We start from the raw sequence: 18,871 nt of genomic DNA, 5'->3' as shown, positions 1-18,871 counted from the left end.
GCCCCGCGCGAGACGGGAGGGGCAGCGCTGCCGCTGGCGGTGCCGATTTGTTGCTCAACAAAGTTGCGGTATTTGAGCAAATCTCATTAGGGATGATGACACAGCAGCTTGGAGAAAGGAGCTTGATTTGATTCGGTTTTGATTCGATTTGATTTTTCTTATTATACGTTTTATTGTTCCTTTTTTTAAATTTTATTTTCTTTTCCTTTATTGTGTTTTAGTCCCACAGAATCACAGAAGCAGAATATCCTGAGTTGGAAGGGCCCCACAGGTAACATCAGTCCAGCTCCTGGCCCGGCACAGGGCACCCCACAGCGCTCACCCTGTGCCTGAGAGCGTTGTCCAAGCCCTTCCTGAGCTGTGCCAGACTCGGTGCTCTGAGCACTGCCCTGAGGAGCCTGTTCCAGTGCCCAGCCACCCTCTGCGTGTAAAACCTTTTCCTCATATCCAACCTAACCTTTATTTTCTAGCTGGTTTATTTTTTTTATTTTGTAATTTATTTTATTTTTACTTTATACTATTTTACTTTTTTTAAAGAGGTTTATTTATGTATTTATGTATTTATGTATTTGTTTTATTTATTTAATTATAAATATCTGATCCTGCTAGAGCTGAAAAATGAATTTACATGTGCTCTTCCCAGTCCCCTACATCAGTTGCCCACCTAAACTAAATAAAAGAGAGAGATTATTCCTGGGGCTGGGATTGGTGGCAATAAAACACTTTTGCTGTATACATTCCTTAGCTGAAGTTATCCCATATACTGTTGCTGCTGCTGCTCCTTTGGAGCTGATGATGGGTTTGCATTTGAGAAAGCCTGGGGGGCATTATTTTGTTGTTCTTTTTTAGTTATTTTATTTTAATTTTCTATTTATATTTTTATTTACATTTTATTTTTTATTTACATTTTAATTTTTATTTAAATTAATTTTTATTGGGTTTGGGATTATTTTTCTGTTTAGTTAATTTATTTTTTTCTATTTATATCACTTTGTCTCAGCAAATAGCTTTCCTCTTGGATCTCCCCCAGACCATCATGGATACAACCTTTCTTAAAGTGCATTTTAGGATGAAAATAAACCAATTAAGGTGCATTAAATGTTGTGGCTTCCAGGACAGATTTTAAGTTTTTTGTTCAAACAAGCTGTGTTCTCTCTGCCATGCACGTCTCCAGGAATTCCAGGGGGTTTCTTGCCCTAAAAGACAAACTCCCCTAAATACCACTGGAATTCAGCAGAAATAGCATGGCCATTTCCTTCTTGCTGGATAGAAATGATTCCCAGGCCAGGTCTGCAGGTGATAAGATCAGAAAGAAGAACACCAGCTGCAGACAGGGACTGCCAGAGCAGTTGTTCTGCTGCTGGCTCCAATTCCTGTCACCAAGGTCTCCCGTCGGCCGCTGCTCAGGGCTCCTGGGAGCTCCCCAGCTCTTGAGCAAGAGCCCAGCGAAATCAGCCACTTCTCTTGCGAAACATTTCTGTCATTTTAGGTCACAAGTGCTGCCGGGGCCGCTTGACCTGGGGCCGTGCTGTGCACACGGGAGCACTCGATCTGCTCTCAGCCTCTGCGCTCAACGCGCTCGGAGACCAAAGCACGGCCACTTCAAAGGTGAAAAGTACTGAATTCGAGTAAGGCTGGACAATTGCCACAGTTTCAATGAGCTTGACAGTGTCCTGAGCTAAAGAACTGGGTGGGAAGGCACAAAGGCCTCCTGTAACCTCCAGCAGTCATTCCCAGGGTAAGCGCTGGGGAAGAAAGGTCTCCAGCACTCAGTGGAGAAACTCTTCATGTCCTCTTGAGCCACTTGGAAAAAAACAATCCCATGGTATGAAGGATGTGGCTTCCTGAAACACAAGTGCTCTTGACCTACAGAACAGTTAGTTCTGTGCTCCTTTTCAGTACTTGGATATTAATTATATTCCTGGGCAGGCTCTGGCTGTGCCTAGATTATATATTGAGGGGGTTGTAGGGTCTGGGTGGGGCATGGCAGTGCTGAAGGGGGGTGGCTGTGGCAGTGCCCGGCATCATGTACTGCATTTATACCTGGGAGTTATGGCTCTGTGGGACAAAGGGATATAACCTTTGTCCACATCCACTGAATAACTGAAAACAAATGCAAAACACAGGCAAAAATTGCTGAAAACCACAAATTACTACTTGCACATAATAGTCAATGAATCAATAGTCAGTGAATATTGGAACAAGGGAGTTACTTATTTCTCAGCCCATATTTTATTAGAATATCTTGGTTTTTTGAGTGCTACACATCTTCTCCACTTAACTAATCTACATTTCTCCCACCTGGACCACTCAGTTGTGCATCAAAGTTCTTCCTGGGTGATGTGATCACTTCATAGACAGCAGCTGTAATTTGATGAGCGTCTGATTGAGCTACTAATGTAACAGACCAAACAGATTCACTTCTTTCTACAATTCAGAGTAAGTATATCAATCTTCAGTGGAAAGTACCTATGCTTCTCAGGTCTGAAATAAAAAACAACCTGCTTTTTAATGGAGGAAGTAATATCCAAGGAAATCTTGCATGGTTTAACATTGGAAAGATTTTTACTGCTCAGCTTGGATACAACTCCCTTGGTGTTATTTAGTGTGTTTTACATTTATCACAGCTGGCTGTGTCTGTTACAGCAGTTCCAAGGTTTACATGCCGAGCTTTAGCTCTCCTTCCTCAAAAATATTCCTGGCATTACTTTCTAGAAACAGATTTGGCCCATAAATTGCAGAGAGCTTTGGAGTCTCTTCAGAACATCAGCACCATTGATTATAAAAGACTATATGTTTTCTCCTGTCTAATATTTTATTTCTATTAAAAGTCATCATGTGTTTTTCTCTGCACTCTGGGTGAAGGTTTAACTCAGCACATATATGAAAATTTCAATATATTCCAAGGATAATTATATATCACGGTCACTGCTGCTGCTGCCTCTGTAACTCACTAGCTGGCTGTTGGAGTCCCAGGGTGGAGGTCAGTAACTCATCTGGGCAGGCAGTGCTGCCTTCAGCCCTTCACTGACCTGGCTTCCGGATGCTCTGTGTGTCCTTCCAAGTGATCTAATGCACTGGGGCTTCTAATGCATCAATTTATGCCATAACTCTTTGGTAGCAGGGGCTTTCTGCTGCCATTTATCTGGGTCTCAGCTCCAGCAAGAGCAGACCCTGCTCTCCCGTCTCTTTCCCTGTAGTGATTTTAGCTTCCCAACACAGCCATTACTGATTACAGCCTGGTAATTGGTTTTTGCACTATTAAATCAGCCCTCAGCTCCCAGCAGGATGGCCCTGGGGCTGTTCTACTTGGCACACTTTACTTTGAAAGGATAGCAGCTTTCTCAGTTTCCTAACAATGCTTCCACAACACAAAACTCCTAAGGCATCCAGGAGCTGTTTTCATCTGTCTTCAGGTCCAAAGGAAACCTGACTAACAAACCTGGTTTGTTAGAACAGACTTTAATCTTATCTTTATCAGCTCCCAACATGAGGAAATGGACAAGATATTTACAACACTGAGATCCCTCTTGATCATTCCAAAAGAGTTGGGTTTGACTCCGTCTACAGAAAGGGTCACCCGACCCTGGCAGATCATCAAGGGACACCCAGCTCGAGGACAGCCAGCATGGTCCTCCCCTCAGAGCAAGGGGCATGATTTTCAGTTAATCCTGCCATGCTGGGATTGTACATTCCTTGCCTTTGCTGGGGGCACATGTTCTGCTGAGAGGACAGGAAGTTTCTGTAGAGAGTGTCTGAAAGGAGAAGAGAATCCAAAACCTTTAAGTTTTGCAGTTCCCACAGTCAGGTTTACTTGGTAGATGCCTATAGGGACCAAAAGGTTTTAAAACTGGTACCAAGTGGTGTTACAGACATATTCAAACTTTAAAAAAAAACAAAAACAACAGAACACCAAAAAAACAAAACCCCACACCACAAAATAAGACAAAATCAAAATTCAGTGAAGTATTTCCAGTATACCCCAGGTGTAATCTAGTGATAATCTGCCTGCATCTTTCAGTTTTGGTAACTTTCCTTGAGCTTCTGCCTTACGGCTTTCAGAGTTTTTCCTCTAAACAAGGATGCCTTAATTTAGAGTTAATGAAGTACCTGAGTGGCACTGGGACCCATGGGACAGATGCCACAAAGGGAACACAGGACTGCTGGGGTGACACCCACTGGCACCATGTGGCTGATATGAGCAGCCTGTATCCAACAACTCCCCAGACTTTATTCATTGCTTGAACATGGGGAGGATCATCAGCCCAGCAGGAGGGGAAAAACAACCATGGCCTTTCATGATTTGCAGCCAAGGAGAGGTCTGGGGAGGCAGTCAGCAGAGGGAGGCACAAGCTCACAGATCCAGTGCAAACCTCAGCCCATGGCATCCCTCCGAGCTCTGGAGTGCAGGCACAGGACTTCAAACGGTTCTGAAAAACTATTTATTTCACTTTTTTCCACATTTATGTTTAGCTCTTGGAGATCAGATGAGAGACTGAGCAAATGAAGAAGTTGAAGCATTCTCATTCAAGGATGTACTGTCTGAATTATTCATTATAATCTTCATTCTGTTGTGGATTTTTCAGAATTTGAGTTTTATGAGGATTGTGGATTCTCCCTCTTTTACATTATCTTACTTAATGCATTGCAGCAGCTTTCCCATCTGCTCCTTCATGCTCCAAAATCTCAACCGAGAGTCAGCATTCGATAGATTTAGAGAAAAATGTCCTCAATATTTTTTATTTTTGAGAAAAAATATGTTCAAAAAGATAAATGTTTCATTAATATATGCATGTGTATGCATATATAAATTTCCCTCCTGGGTTTCTGATAGATGTATAAGCAGTTTACCAACTGCTCCTCTGAGCTGGTGTCAGACATTAAGTGGGGCAGAAGCTGTGGCACTGCTTCAAAACACCCCTTTGAAGAGCAGAGGATAGAGCTCGGTGTGACACCGGTAGTTACAGACCAGCTGAACAGCAAAACAGCCCATCAGACATCACCCATCACCCCACCAAGGGTGGCAGGAACATCACAGGGCAATCTACATTGGTACTGATCTTCAAGAAGGAAAACAGCTACTTTGAATAGCAAAAGAATACAGAGCAGCAGTACCGCCTCCTGATTTTGCAGAATTTCCATCTTGTCATTTAAGCTTTCCACAGTGGGATGGACACAAAAATATCCACCTATTTGTCCTTCCTTATTATGTGCATATGCTCCCCTTTGGCATTACCACAGCCTCAAAATGCAGGATTTTGTGATTCTCTGCACAGAGGCGAGATGAAAAACCTTCTTTACCCACAGCAAGCATGCTTTGAGAGGTCATCCCACCTGCAGCGAGGGTCTGTGTGGCTCATCCATCTTCCCAAGCCACCTCAAGCCTACCTGTCAGCCAAGCACATCCAAGAGAAGATTTTCTTCCAAAATTTCATGTTCCTGAGGCACATTACTCCATTAAACAATGGCTAGCCAGAGGCTGACTAAAACATCTGCCTGAAATCCAGACTGCTGCCTCTTCTGCTGAAATGTTTCCAGCTGGCACTGCCCCAGCCACAGGCTTTTTTCTTCTCCATGGGCATAGGCAATTCAAAACCTGCAGTGGCTACAGCCTCTGAATTGAAAAGCAAGTCATGCAAATCCTATTTGCACAAGGGAGCTGTTATCTTACTGAAGTTTATGGATTTCACAGAGTCTGAGGGCAGAGGGCTCCATCCCAGGTATGAGGTGTGAACTCTCATCTCGGGGTCTCACACAGCACAAGTCACTGCTTATAGTCAGGGAACTCTGGGCTGAGACTGATGACAGGGTTTGGAAACTGTGTTAGTCCTCAGGCAGTAAAATAATGTTCCAGGAACAAAACCTCTGCCTGCTCTGTATCTGTCTTACATCTCCGTATCCACCTTGTCTGTATCAGACAAGATGTGTCTGATCAGTGAAGCACAGTGGAAAATACTTATTAACCTCTATTGACAGAGTCCCAGTGTAAGCACTTCATTAATTTATCACCAATTAGAGTCTGTTTATCCAATATAGTATCATTCCCTTTTAAGTATTGGTTCATGTTGACCCTCCATCAGTCCTCTGCCACCTCTCCAGTTTTCCAAAGTTTGTTAAGATCTAAAATTAGTGAAATGAGAGTACTGAGCTACTGGTCTTAAGACTGGAAGTGTACATGACCCCAGACTTCTGAACTGAAGGTGTTTGTATTTAGTAGGTGATGTTTTACATCTTCCTCAACTACAGATGGTAAATTATTTAATCTACTACCTTGCTCTGATACAATAAAGCAAGAATTATGAACATTTGGTGTGATGTTTTTACCATCTGATGCATACAAATGGTAAGATTGTAAATAACAGAGCAGCTACTCCCAAGTTAAGATTCCCAGTGATGGTTTTGTGTCTTCTTACTGTCTATAACATACCTAAGTTCTTATATTGCTTCTGTTTCTTTTGCCTTCCATTCTCAATAATCTGTTAGCAATATACATTCTATGGCAATGAATATCTCTTCTAAACACCTCTTCTGAACTCATCCTTCAGATCTGTCCATCTGTTTGTCATCCATCTACCTATCTATCTTCTCTGTTGAAGTATTACTCTGGTCTGACAACATACTAATCAACTGGTGTTTTAAATAAATCTCTGTCCTTGTAGTTGCAAGTGTAGTAATCTTTCTCATTTGCTGACACCAAAGTTGTGATAGTCTATCGAAAAGCTATTACATGTTTTAAATTAGCATCTCCTCCAAACAATAGTCTTGCAGCTCTGGTACACAGACCTCCTCCTTTTTGAAGGGTCCAGTGGGGGTAAGAAGGGTCCTTCTGGATTGTCACTCAAGTTCCTTCTGAACAAGATGGGTGTGTATCTCTCAGAGAGGTTAGGATAGGAGTTGGCAGGTTGTAACCACCACAGAGCAAGAGCTCCACTGTCTGTAACTTCAGGAAACCAGAGCCACGGAAAGAGCTTAATCCGCAGGTACACCAGGCTCTTTTCTTCAGAAATTCTGCCCAACACATCCCTGTGCTGCGTGTGCCTGGCTCCAGCCCATCTCTCCAGGCACAGCATCCTAGCACTTATCTCCTCGCACTCACAGCCCACCTGCTGGCTCCTCCTCACTCACATCCCAGCCCTGGCTGGAACATCGTGTACTTGGCATGAGGATGCTCCCCATGACAGCACAGCAGACATCCTCCAGACACCTCGGGCAAACACGAAGAACCTGCCATATATCCAGTCCCCCTGCTTTTTGCTCCATCCCCTAAACAGCTGCCAGCAGTTTATCCACCTGAGCAGGACAGCTCCTCCTAGGACGAGGTATTTGGTACTCCTGCCAAGGCGGAAGGAGCATCTGCAGCGAGGAGCTGGGACCACATCCTACTTCCCCAACCAGCAAGAGTCCCCTGCCAGCAGGGGAGGAGGTTTCTGTGGGTACGAGATTGCTGGCAAAATGCTGATGCATCTGTGTGCTTGACTCTTTAACCTTCTCGTCCTTCCCTGAACCCGTTCCCTTCTTCCTTTGTCTCCCCTTCCCCCTCCTCCTGCTTCTCGGCATTCCCTTCCTTCCCCGTATCTGCACGTCCCTAGAGCTGCCGCCTGCCCGGGCAGCTGCAGCAGCGGCAGCACCGCGGGGCTCGGGTGCGTGGGTGCCTCTCCACCGCCCCTTGGAGCGCAGCCGAGCGCCTGCCTCGGGGAGCCTGCCACAGGACGTGTGAAACTGGAGAGCATCTGCTTCAGTAAATTGTTTGGTTATTCAGTATCACAGAAATAACAAATAACGAGGGAAAACAGTGATTTAACGTACAGGCACACAACCGTTAATGAGCAGGTGATTAGACAGATAATAAGGGAAGCCAGAGCTTGCCAGGCACTGATTGATGGGCCATTAAAGGAGCTAATCTGGATTCGGAGAGGATCTGCCTCAGTATTGCAACTGAGATGGAGAACACGTGGTTAGTGTGAAATTAGAGGTGTATTTGAGGGAGCCTGGGGGAATGAACAAAACTTACTACAGGACATTTACGGAAACGACCAAAGACACAAGAAGGGAAGGATCAGGGAACAAGCATGTGAAGATGATAAGGAAGGAGGCTGGAGGGATCAGACATGACAGCAAGCATTTGGGCAGGACAGTGACCTGGCTGTGCCCTGGCCCTGATCCATGCAGTCTGGCCTGCCTTCTTATTAAATCCTATCCTTAATTACCTTGGTTGGGTGCCAGCCCCTGGAAGCCTCAAGGTATGAGCCAGGGCTGGTTGAGGGAGCCAGGACAGAGGACACTGGACAGGCTTTTCAAGAGATCCATGAGTGTGGAGTGCCTGTGAAGGCAGAGAATATGGAAGAGTATTGAGGGGAAAAAGGAGCCACAGAAGCAAAAAGCAGCAAACATCAAGAAGATGTTAAACATTGAGAGATGTGAATACACTGGCAGAACAAAGCATCCTTAAAAATTATTATGCTTGTTCAAAGTTACATTGCAGTGATTTTTTTGGGTGCCACCCTGGAACTCTGCTGTCAGTAGACATTCCCCAGTCACCATCCCAAAAGCTGTTTGTAAGGGTGCTGTACTTCAGACTTGAATTAAACTCAAAGGCTCAATTGCAACAAGAAAGAAATTGTGTTTTTTTAAGTAATTACAGTTGCCAAGAGGTGCTTAGCACAGGCAGGCTACTGAGAAAGCAGACCCAATGAGTCAGATAAATTCAGAGGAACTGGGGTACCAGGAGAGAACCTGCAAGGAGCATAAGGGAACTCTATTCCAGCTACTTTCAGGCAGCCTTCATTTGTATCAACAGTGTGAGGAACAGCAGCACCAGCAGCTGCTGAGTTAGAAAGTTGTTTTTAATCAGTTTGAGGCAAACCATTTTCAACCCTTTGAAACAAGGGAACCATGTTTGAAAACCAAAAGGTTGAGGTTCACCTGTCTTCAGAGATGGAAAAACAACTGTCCATTCAGGTGCCTAAGTGAAAACCAAAACCATTTCTACCATCCTTCTGTGTGGAGCTTTGAGCTGCTGTGACTGCAAAGCAATCAAACAACCACAGCATCTCTGACAGAAAATACAGTTCCATAATGGATTCCAGTAAAGCCTGAAAAACAGAGCACACCAGCCTGGAACACACAAGGCTGCACTCTTGCCATTTCATAGCTGTCAAACACAAAGCCTGAAAAGAGGGTCTTGAAACTTTGTTTTCCCTACTCTTATGAGCTTCAAGAGGCACAGAAAGAATTATTCTTCTTGTAAAAAGCTATGAAGAGAATTAGAATTAGACCAAGTAGATCAGTCTTAGCCAACTGCAAGCTAACAGAGAGCCATTCCTTGAGCTGCTGCAAACGGCCATTAGGAGCAATACAGTATTCCCTGATAGAAGAAATACCAACAGATAAGTACCTGGGAAAGTATTTTTTACAGAATTCTTTTTTACTAAGACTCCAATCAGAAAAATAGCACATATTTTCATCTCTAGGCAATAAAACTTGAGATATGTGCTTCAGCTCTTTAAAATTCAGTAAAAAAGTTTGTATAATGATATTCAGAAGTTATTTATGTTGATAAGTTGTGTCACCCTTAAATGAAGCACAGCTTCCCCAGATCACTTAGTTCTGACACTAAGTCCTTCATAACTTAGCTTGAGACAAATAAGACCACAGTTCTCCACCTGCTTAAAGCTGAGGTAGGACTATTTCAGTTACAGATGTATCAGATAAGAGAAAACCCTGAGTTCTTTTGACAGCGCTTCTGAGTGAAAGATACATCCAGTGCACAGGCAGCAGAGGAAACTTTGTTGGAACTCAAATATCAGCTTCATGCTCAGCCAGCACAGCCGAACGACAAAGCCCGGTCAGGAGGAACTGTGGCAGGCTGGAGGAGTGGTCACATTACCTTAAGTTTAGCGTGAATTGGATGTCAAAAGATAATTATAACTGAAATCAAGACTGCCAGCACAAAACCTGCTGTTTCACTAATAAACTGAGAGAACTCCCAAATTCACCACAGTCTTGACAGAGGCCCCCTTTGTAAATTGCTCTTACTAATTACGAGGCTTGTCTTTCTTCTTCATCCTGTGAATCTTTAAAATATCACAGTGACATTCAATCATTTTCACACTGACAATGCTGAAAAATATAAGTAATACCTAGGTAATTTACTCTCTCAAAGTGGGTAGGATCTGTCAACTCATATTAAATAGAACATGAATTCCCATGTCCATGCTACTTGTTTGAAGTGAAATATCCATGGACTGCATGAAATGCACACTCATGGTTTTAAAATACAGACAGAAACATCCAGCAATATTGCAAAAATATTGAGTAGTAGTCAGGTAAAATGAAGGAATCCCAGAATAATCTCTTATATGTGTTTCAGCTTTTAAAAATCTTTCTTGAGGAAAAAAATCCACATTAAATCCTAAGAAGTTACCTGCAGTTTTAATTCATTTTCTCAAATGCCCAGCTATGTCTTTTTTATAGGCTTAGAAAATGGCTGTACCAAATGTTCTCACTTCTTCTGTTTGTGCTGATAGCAGTAATTTCTGACAATAAATTTGAGCTGGCTATACAACATATCTATTTTTTTGAAATTCTTTAAAGGCTGTTTTCATGACCACTGGAATATTTTGTTTTTAGGAATCTATAAAGTTAACAACGTGAGATCCACTAAACTAAAGTTTAGACAAAGACAAAATAGGTGGGTTATCTGGTAATTGTTCTGTTCCCACTATTTAACTGCAAAGTATGCAAAAAGTCCTGTATTAAAAAAGTACATCCAGAGCACTCAAGTGTAAAAGAAATCATAATGAAAGGCTGAAATGACATTCATTGTAGCCATGCTTTATTTCTCAACATTGCAGTAACTCTCTCTTTATATGCCATTAATACCTTCCAGAAATATGTTTCATAGTTGCTTCAGAGTATCTTTCAGTCATTTCTTTAACAGAGCTCATATAAATTTAAGTTAAAACATCACAAATAGTCTAAATAAGATGAGGAGATCATCACCAGTCATAGTCAATAAGGTCTTTTAAATATTGCACCCATACTACTTATTTCGCTTAGGAGCTGTAAGTCCTCTATTTCTTGAGTCTGCCTGCATCTTAGGTTCAAATAAATTAAGAATATCCATAAGATAGGTGGTCAAATATACACTGCTAATTAATGCCTAAAACTAAGTTTACATACCCTCGTTCAACAGTAGAGATAGGAAATATTAAAATGAATTTTTATGAAACTATCACAAACACACCTACTGGTTTACATAACAATCTTCTCTACTGGTCAATTATCAAGAGTTTTGGCATCTCAAAGTATTTTAATTAAATCCCTTCATAAGTGAAGGTAAGTACAGTCCCTCATCTTCATTGAGTGTCTCAGTAGCCCAGGTATGGCCAGTTGCTGCAGAGCTGATTTCACATTCAAAGAAAATGTTACATAGCTGCACTTAAAAGAAATTAATTGTGCCCACAAGAGCTTCTCTCTGTTCAGAATAAAGGCCATCCAATCTACAGGATCAGGATCAGGTGTGGATGTTGATAATGTGACATTTGAAGTTAGATGAAATTAATTCTGCTCAGAAATCCCACTTATCTGTGTAGGTCACTTCCCCCTAAATATTATCGAGCGTGGATTTCATGTTCTCCTTGGAGTTTTATACTCCATGTTCCCAACACCTGTGAATCCACAGTCCACCCCTGCAAGAAGGCATATGCTACTAAGTCAATTAATATTTCCTCTTTGAGTAATTAACACTGGCATCTGTCAAAAATACTTTGGGGATAGACAGAAAGACATTTCTGTTGTGACTCTTTCTACCACAATAACCTATCCTTTTATCTGTAGCTCAGCACTTGCCATTGTTACTTGATTGTTCAGTGTCCTTCACTTAAATTCTTTGCTTGTTTTTCTTACTCTGCTCCAAGGAAATGTTAGTCAGTGCTCTGGCCTCACTTTGGCCCTTTGGAGTCTCATAACCCTTAGCTACACCAAGAGACTGTGGCTGACATTAACCAGTGTCAACAAGATTATATTCTTTGGAATAAAGATTGATGTCTGTATTTACAATGGATGTTATGCATTTAATTGAAATGTACAATGTCCATTTACCAGCTTTTCAGCTTTATGTCAAAGCATTTGTAACCAGGAAAATGAGGAATAATAAGACTTTTGGTTGTAGGAAGGAAAAAGTGAAGTTTCTATGTCTATAGCTCAGGTTTCTTCAGCAGTTCCTTTTCTATCTAAGAATGACATGGATAGTTAAGGTAAGCCAGACTACATAATTCACTTACAGGTCCTAAGAAACAATATATGAAAACAAACCAACTAGAACAGTAACAATACTAATACACATAAACTTTCACTTTATGGACATCTTTGTCTTCACATTCTCTTTGCCTATTGTAATAATAGAATGTATTGTCCCTTCTCTGAAGTTTCTTAACAAATCCAGTTTCTGGCCAGCACTCTACCTATAAGCAGAACAAAAAGGATATAAAATCACCTGAATGTTCTCACATTAAATGATGTTTGTGCATGATATTGCAAGGAATATAGGATCTACTTCCATAGGAAACCCTCATTTGCATCTAAACACTACTTTTCTATTAAGTTGCTGAACTTTTAAAAACAGATTGAGAACAAGATGACAGAAACCAGTGTTCAGGTTTAGTATAAAGTTATGTGATTTGAAAAGCCTAGAAATAGGAATCTAAGGATATTTATCCGGCTAATTTAAAATTGGGCAAGTCAAAGTTTTTAAAACATCTTGTTTAGAAATATAACAATAGCACCAATAATATTGATGCTATTCAGTTATTCAGTAATCTGAGAGGTTGCAAGAGTCTGCTTCTGTAAGACTGACATACATTTCTTTCAGATCCTTCTGACCATGAAAAATATGCTTTTCATTAGAAATGTCATGAAAATAAAGTAAGCTGCAGACTGTATCAGTCTCAAAGACAGTGGGATGAGTCCCACATAAACCCAGCATCACCCTGGTGCTCTTCACTGTTCCACAGCTTAAAGCTTTCAATTAAAGGCTTCAGCATTTGCATGTTCAACAGCTTTATGGCTTTAGTAGCTCTTTCAGCTTGAGCATCTATGACTGCTTCTGATTAAACTAAACCTTAAAAATCAGATAATAAGCATCTTATTTCTCTTCCAGGCAGAGCTGACAACAGGATGTCAGACTAGAGCGTTCTCTAATTGGAGAGCCCCAGAAGTGGTTTCATCACTCACTTTGTGACTTCAGGCATACAGCTGTGTGATTTGCATTGTCTGTCTAAACATAACAGCCTTAATATTCATTCCACCTACATTATAATTGCATCTTTAGTAACAACTGCATTATAAAAACCTAATATGGACTAAACAAGACATTTCAGAACATGTAAGTAGAAAGAGAATCACTGCCAGGCCCTGGCAGGCAGGAACAGAATGCACACTCACATTACAAGTCAGTGGTATTCTTTAACTTTCATCAGAGTTTAACTCCCAGTGGTTGTGCCTTGCCATAAATCTTAAACACACAGATCCTACCACAATAATTATGTGATTTTCTTCTGCAATTACTGAAGATTATACCACATCCTTTGCAGTAGTCAGAGCCCACAATAAAATAATAAACTGTATCTTATTATGCACATCAACATGTTTTGCTGTGTTTTGAGTTAAATGGATGGGGAGTGAATTTCTTGGAACATTCTGTGGTTTCTTACGTGCACAGGAAGTCAACATATTTTAAAAGGGTGTTCTTCATACTATATTTGCTGATTTGGAAGATAAATTACAGAGGTGTAATAAAAATGACATATTGTTTATTGTATTAACCTTTTGGCTGCTATTTTGAACATTGAGTAGCTGCTGGATATTTGGCCACTAATCAATAGCTCATTTGATGTGCTGGGGAGCATCACCACCAACTGTAGCGAGCAGAGGCACAAGTCCTTGGTGATGACAAGAGCCTGTGTCACAACTGCCTTTAGTACAGCTGGCATCAAATAGTTCCATTGTGGACATCATTTTGATAGAGGCCAAGTTCTGAGAGTGCACAAAACCTGACTGTGCTACCACACAATCCAACTATAAACTGAAGCAATAGCTTCACACAGGACTGACTCCATGGATGACCAACAAACTTCCTATCAGATTTACTGACAGACTAGTGGGGAAGCTTCAGAGAATTCACTTTGATATATTTCTTCCCTCAACACAGAATTATTCCTTTGGAGATCAGCTACATCTGTTCAAAGAGATCTGTGATGCTTCTAAATGCATCAGAGAAGGGGAGCAAAACACAGGCTGGGTATTGTTTCTGTTTCACTTCTGTGAAATTAATTATTCTACACAGTTAACAACAGCTCAAGAGCTCAAGTCCGACCTGTGAGGAAACATAGTGTATCAGAACCTAGCTTAAATGAAAGGAAATAAGCAGCACCTCCATTTTTATTTAATCATTTTACATGAGAGAGAAGTTTAAAATAGTAACTCTTACAAAGTTCTACATCTTACCTCATCAACTTGTTTCACTTGTTTATATTCCACCTCATCTCTGTATCCAGCTTGCTGAAATCTGTATAAGTTCTCTACATTATCTGACCATATTTTGGCACGATGCATAGATTTTGGTTTGATGTCAGCTTTTGTCATGACTTCAGAAACTTCAGACATATTCCTGAAATTAGACTTGAAAAAATTAAATAGAGAAGAGAGAAGCAAGTGATTTTGTTGGGGACATAGAGTTATGGATAGAACAAAATTTTAAAATAAAGGAATTACAGAGTTCAAGGTCTGAGGTTAAAAAAGGAAAAAGTTATAAGCAGTTGGAATAAAATTAAATGCATTACTTGATCTCAAACAAACCCAGCTTGTCTGTGCTTCCATATATATCTCAACTCAAACTTCCTAAAATTTAATTGTGCATATTGATGTATTAAAAAAAATATTAAATGCAGTATTTTTGAATTTCACATCTTTGCAGTTGCTGTCCCCTTGGGGTGGGCAGGCAGATGTCCAGATTTTTCTTTCTTGCCCCTGAGGTGACACCAAAACTGGGTCCAAACTGGGAATGACAGAATGAAGATCTGGGCTGTTACTGAAGAACAGCAAATACTCAGGATGGAAGAGGAGGGGAAAGGAGAAATGCACAGTCAGTGACATAGTCACAATGCCAATGACAGAGATAAGGTCTTCAGAGATAAACTGGATAAAGAGACAAGGCACACAGCCTGCCAGAATTCACTCCTTTCTACCTTTGCCCAGTCAAACTGACTGCCACTGACTTCCTCCTCAAACAAAACCCATTTGTTCAGCTTGCTGGGACATAGGAAACAGGTTAATCAACTGCTAAATCTGAAAAGAGCAGAAGTGGGACAAGCTGAAACTCAAGCTGAAAAGAAAATTAATTAAATAGGTAAATGAAAAAAAAAAAGCAAACCCAAACCCGAAAAACAACAGCAACAAAAAACCAATAAAAAAATCTGCAGACAGTGGATAGTCACCAGGGATGGATTTGAACTACATTGAAAGAAATAAATCATTTGACTTCTGCCTTATATCTGAATTTCATTGCATTTGCTTTCCTAAGCATATCTTATTTTGCTACACAAATAGAACTTTTGTTGCTTCTGCAAGCAAAACGCACACATCACTATCATGCCTAGCAGGTATGATCAGAGATAAGTTTTGAAATGTCACCAAGTTTCAGCTTCATAATTAGAAAAGCATCTCCAAGGAATGAATGCTTCTGAATTACACAGTGGGAAGATGAATACAGTCTCCTTCCCTATGGGTATGATGCTGCCTCCAAACCTTGCTCAATTTCTTTACTTGGCAAGTTCCTATATCAACAGAGGTTGAAAAGTTGAATGCTGAAAACTTAGCAAATGCAACATGTTACTAGTCTTTTAGAAAAGCAGAAATTGGAAAAAAAAGTCTCGCACCACAGGATAAAAATCTTTGTGAAAATTATATCAAGCATTATTGTTATCACAATGTGGAACTAGCAGAAAGAAGTCTGCACACCTGTCATCTGTTTGTATGACAGCCATCAGGAGACAAAGAAAGGGGCTTTCATCTCTTACCAAATACACTTTATTAGAGATCAATAAAAATATGTAAAAGGACATTTTTCTGGCAACACTAAATTATTTCTTGTATTCTTCTACCTGAGCTACTGCAGCATTTTGCAATTGAAAGCAGCCATTTACTAAAATAAAAAAAGTAATTTTCCCACCTGGTTATGAGGTATCAAATAAAAATTAACAGGTTAAGTATAGATCCTTATTCTAAACTTAGGGTAGTCTTTGAGATATCTATCTCAATGTTAGGGGTTTTTTTCTGCTGTGCTGCAAAGGGCTCTTTTGTAGAGATATCACAAGATATTTTAATCTCTGTATTTATTCATCCATGTTTGATGAGAACTGTTGTCAGTCAATATTGACTTTAGAGAGTCAGTATGATTAGCAATAACATTAGATCTTAATACATGCTAAGCCATAATGAAATTAAGTGTCTTGTGATAACTTACATGTCATTAGTTTTAAGTTCTTCTTTACAGGATGTGCTGGATTCACCTAATGAATGTTTTTCTTCAAGACATGTGGGTAGGTCTGGCTCTTCGTGAGTCACCATTAATTCACAGTGCCTGTCCACAGGCATCCCTGCACAAAAAGTAAAGATCATATATTGAAAGTTCCAGCTTTGTGACTTCATATAATGAAAGCATCCTATTTTCAGGCTGCTATTTAAAAATTGTAGTCTTTGTCTATTGTGTGTCCAAGTTCCAGGCACAGAGCTGTTTTCTTTGTACCAGAGCAGAGGACAGCTGTACTCCAGCCAGGAATTCAGGGAAGAGATGAAAGACAACAGACAGATAAAGCCAAATAAAGACAAGAGAATGGTAAGGAAATATTCAGTTTAATATTAACACTTTTCATTTAAGGGGAATTTTTGAACAGTGAAGTGGATTTGATAAGATGACAATGTTTGCCTGCTCCTAATTTAGGGTAAACTGTGAGTGGTTTGGCCTTGGGAACACATTTTTTAATGTTAATCATAACACAATTACTGTGGAATCCTAACTAGTCTGGGCTCGCTGATGGTGGTTTCCTGAACAGTTACACAAGCTGTATGGATTTATTGGAGGAGAATGTCTGCTCCCTTAGGGCACCTACTCAAGGACCATTTTCACTGCAACATGGGGTTACAGGAAAGGGAGGAAGCCATAAAACAATATATGGGGACTCAAACCTGAGCAGCAAATGAGGAAGGTGGTGATGAAAACCACACCCGGCTGGTTATGTTGGCAGGTGAACAGTGTGAAAATGTTTATTCCAGCAAGGTTATCTGATCAGGGACCTTGTCAGCTGGGAAATTTGGGGAAAAGGGGGAAACAAACAAAATATGCAGAGACAAGGACCTGACAAAAAGCCCTCAGATAAACAAACCTCAATTCTAGCACTAATAGATGGGCTATCAAGAAACTACAGGAATGACATCCAGGGAGATCAACCTGGACTTTGCACTGCTAAGACTTAACCAGGGCAACCTAGACTTGGAGAGGTGTGGGAATCCACGGAACTGTATAGATCTGTGAGGAATGTGCAGGAGCAATGAAAAACAAAGACAGGAATAGACAGAAAGGAGTATAAAATACGCCTGTCCTATGTAAAACAGGAGCAGTCAGTATTACATGCCCAGCTAAGCCCCACATCTGATCATCACAGACTGTCCTACCTTATTGTAGCTTCTTAAATTTTAACTGTCTCTCTGCACAAACTCTCTATTCCACACATGTGTGTGCTGCAAGGACAAAGTGCCAGTACATGGTGAGATCTGTGTATGAGTGAAAACTGGTGCCAACTCCTGGCTGGGGGTATGGGTACCTCTGGCCTATGCTATCTGGAGTAGGTGGGGGTACTAAATTTCCAGCCACTGGAGCAGGAACAGGATGTGTCCTGAAAAAATAGCTACTGGGGGAGGGCTGTCATGAGTGAGGGGCTCTATGTCAGCACTGTGGGTCACAGCCTGTGTGCCTGGTGCTGGGGTGGAATGGTGTCTGCACCTTCACCCATTTTGCTATACCTAGGGTGCACACTCATATTCTCCAGCAAACTTGAAGCTGAAGAGTAGGAGCAGACCAGAGGGCCCTGCTGCGTCCTCAGCCCGGACAAGGAGCTTCATGTCCCTAGGCAGGAGAGGCCCTGGGGCAGAGCAGCGGGAGGCTGTACTTCTTACATCACTTAAACCAAGTCAGCAAACACAGGACCTGCTTGGGGACTCAGGAGAGCCCGTAAGAGATTTCATAGGATGTCAAGGGACTGGAAAGGACCTTAAAGAGCATCTCGTCCCAACCCCCTGCCATGAGCAGGGGCACCTTCCGTTAGATGAGGCTGGCCAAAGCCCCATCCAACCTGGCCTGGAACTATCCCAGGGCTGGGGCAGCACAACCTCACCGGGAAACCTGTCTCAGTGCCTCAGTACCCGCACTGTAAAAAAATTCTTCCTAATATCTAATCCAAGTTCCTCTCTTTCCAGTGGCTTCTACCTACTCCACCCGACAGTTCCTTGTACATTCCGAGGTGCTCAGGCAGACGTCCCGGCCTGCATCCGCAACTGCGTCGCGACCACAACTTCAGGCTGCTCCCATCGCCATGGCCACAACCCGCCCACGCAGCCCTTAAGGCGGCCCACCTCGGTTCAAGAGACACAAACCACGTTCAAGACACTTCTCACGAGGGGGGGAGCGGCGGCCGAGGGGCGATGGCGGCGCCTCTCACGGCTGTCCCCTCACGGCCGTCCCCTCACCACGCCACCGGTCACCAGGCAACCGCCCGCCATGGCCTCTTTAAAAGGCCGTGCCCGCCCCTGATTGGCC

At 41.7% G+C, this 18,871-nt stretch overlaps 1 protein-coding gene across 9 annotated transcripts; it reads right to left on the bottom strand.

Moving 5' to 3' along the window:
• Positions 1-806: 806 nt before the first annotated feature.
• Positions 807-18,825, bottom strand: LOC131573433 (meiosis-expressed gene 1 protein-like). 9 transcript variants are annotated; one of them, XM_058827396.1, is made up of 5 exons: positions 18,542-18,608; positions 16,523-16,655; positions 14,506-14,668; positions 8,208-8,320; positions 807-1,803 (listed from the first exon to the last, which is right to left on the bottom strand). In XM_058827396.1, the coding sequence occupies exons 1-5, from the start codon at positions 18,567-18,569 to the stop codon at positions 1,770-1,772; spliced, it is 471 nt and encodes a 156-aa protein (XP_058683379.1). In that variant the 5' UTR covers positions 18,570-18,608; the 3' UTR covers positions 807-1,769. The 9 variants fall into 9 exon arrangements, 8 of the variants coding, with proteins under 8 accessions (XP_058683379.1, XP_058683377.1, XP_058683376.1 ...); XR_009276196.1 differs by lacking the exon at positions 807-1,803 and adding an exon at positions 2,133-3,755 and having other exon boundaries at positions 14,506-14,679; positions 18,546-18,662; XM_058827394.1 differs by lacking the exons at positions 807-1,803; positions 18,542-18,608 and adding exons at positions 2,133-3,755; positions 18,709-18,825.
• Between the last annotated feature and the right edge of the window lie 46 nt (positions 18,826-18,871).

The sequence above is a fragment of the Poecile atricapillus genome, chromosome Z (genome assembly GCF_030490865.1).
Source record: "Poecile atricapillus isolate bPoeAtr1 chromosome Z, bPoeAtr1.hap1, whole genome shotgun sequence".
Lineage (NCBI taxonomy): Eukaryota > Metazoa > Chordata > Aves > Passeriformes > Paridae > Poecile > Poecile atricapillus.
Note: the sequence above shows the minus strand (reverse complement) of the source record. Positions and strands in the feature narration are given on the sequence as shown.

Excerpts from the sequence above, each read along its gene's own strand:
- LOC131573433 (XM_058827391.1), bottom strand. The coding sequence starts at position 18,569 with ATGTACAAGGAACTGTCGGGTGGAGTAG. Across the intron at positions 16,656-18,541 it reads GGAACTGTCGGGTGGAGTAG|GGATGCCTGTGGACAGGCAC; the intron begins GTAGAAGCCACT and ends CTTTTTGTGCAG. Across the intron at positions 8,321-14,505 it reads AAGTGAAACAAGTTGATGAG|GCACTCCACACTCATGGATC; the intron begins GTAAGATGTAGA and ends CTGCCTTCACAG.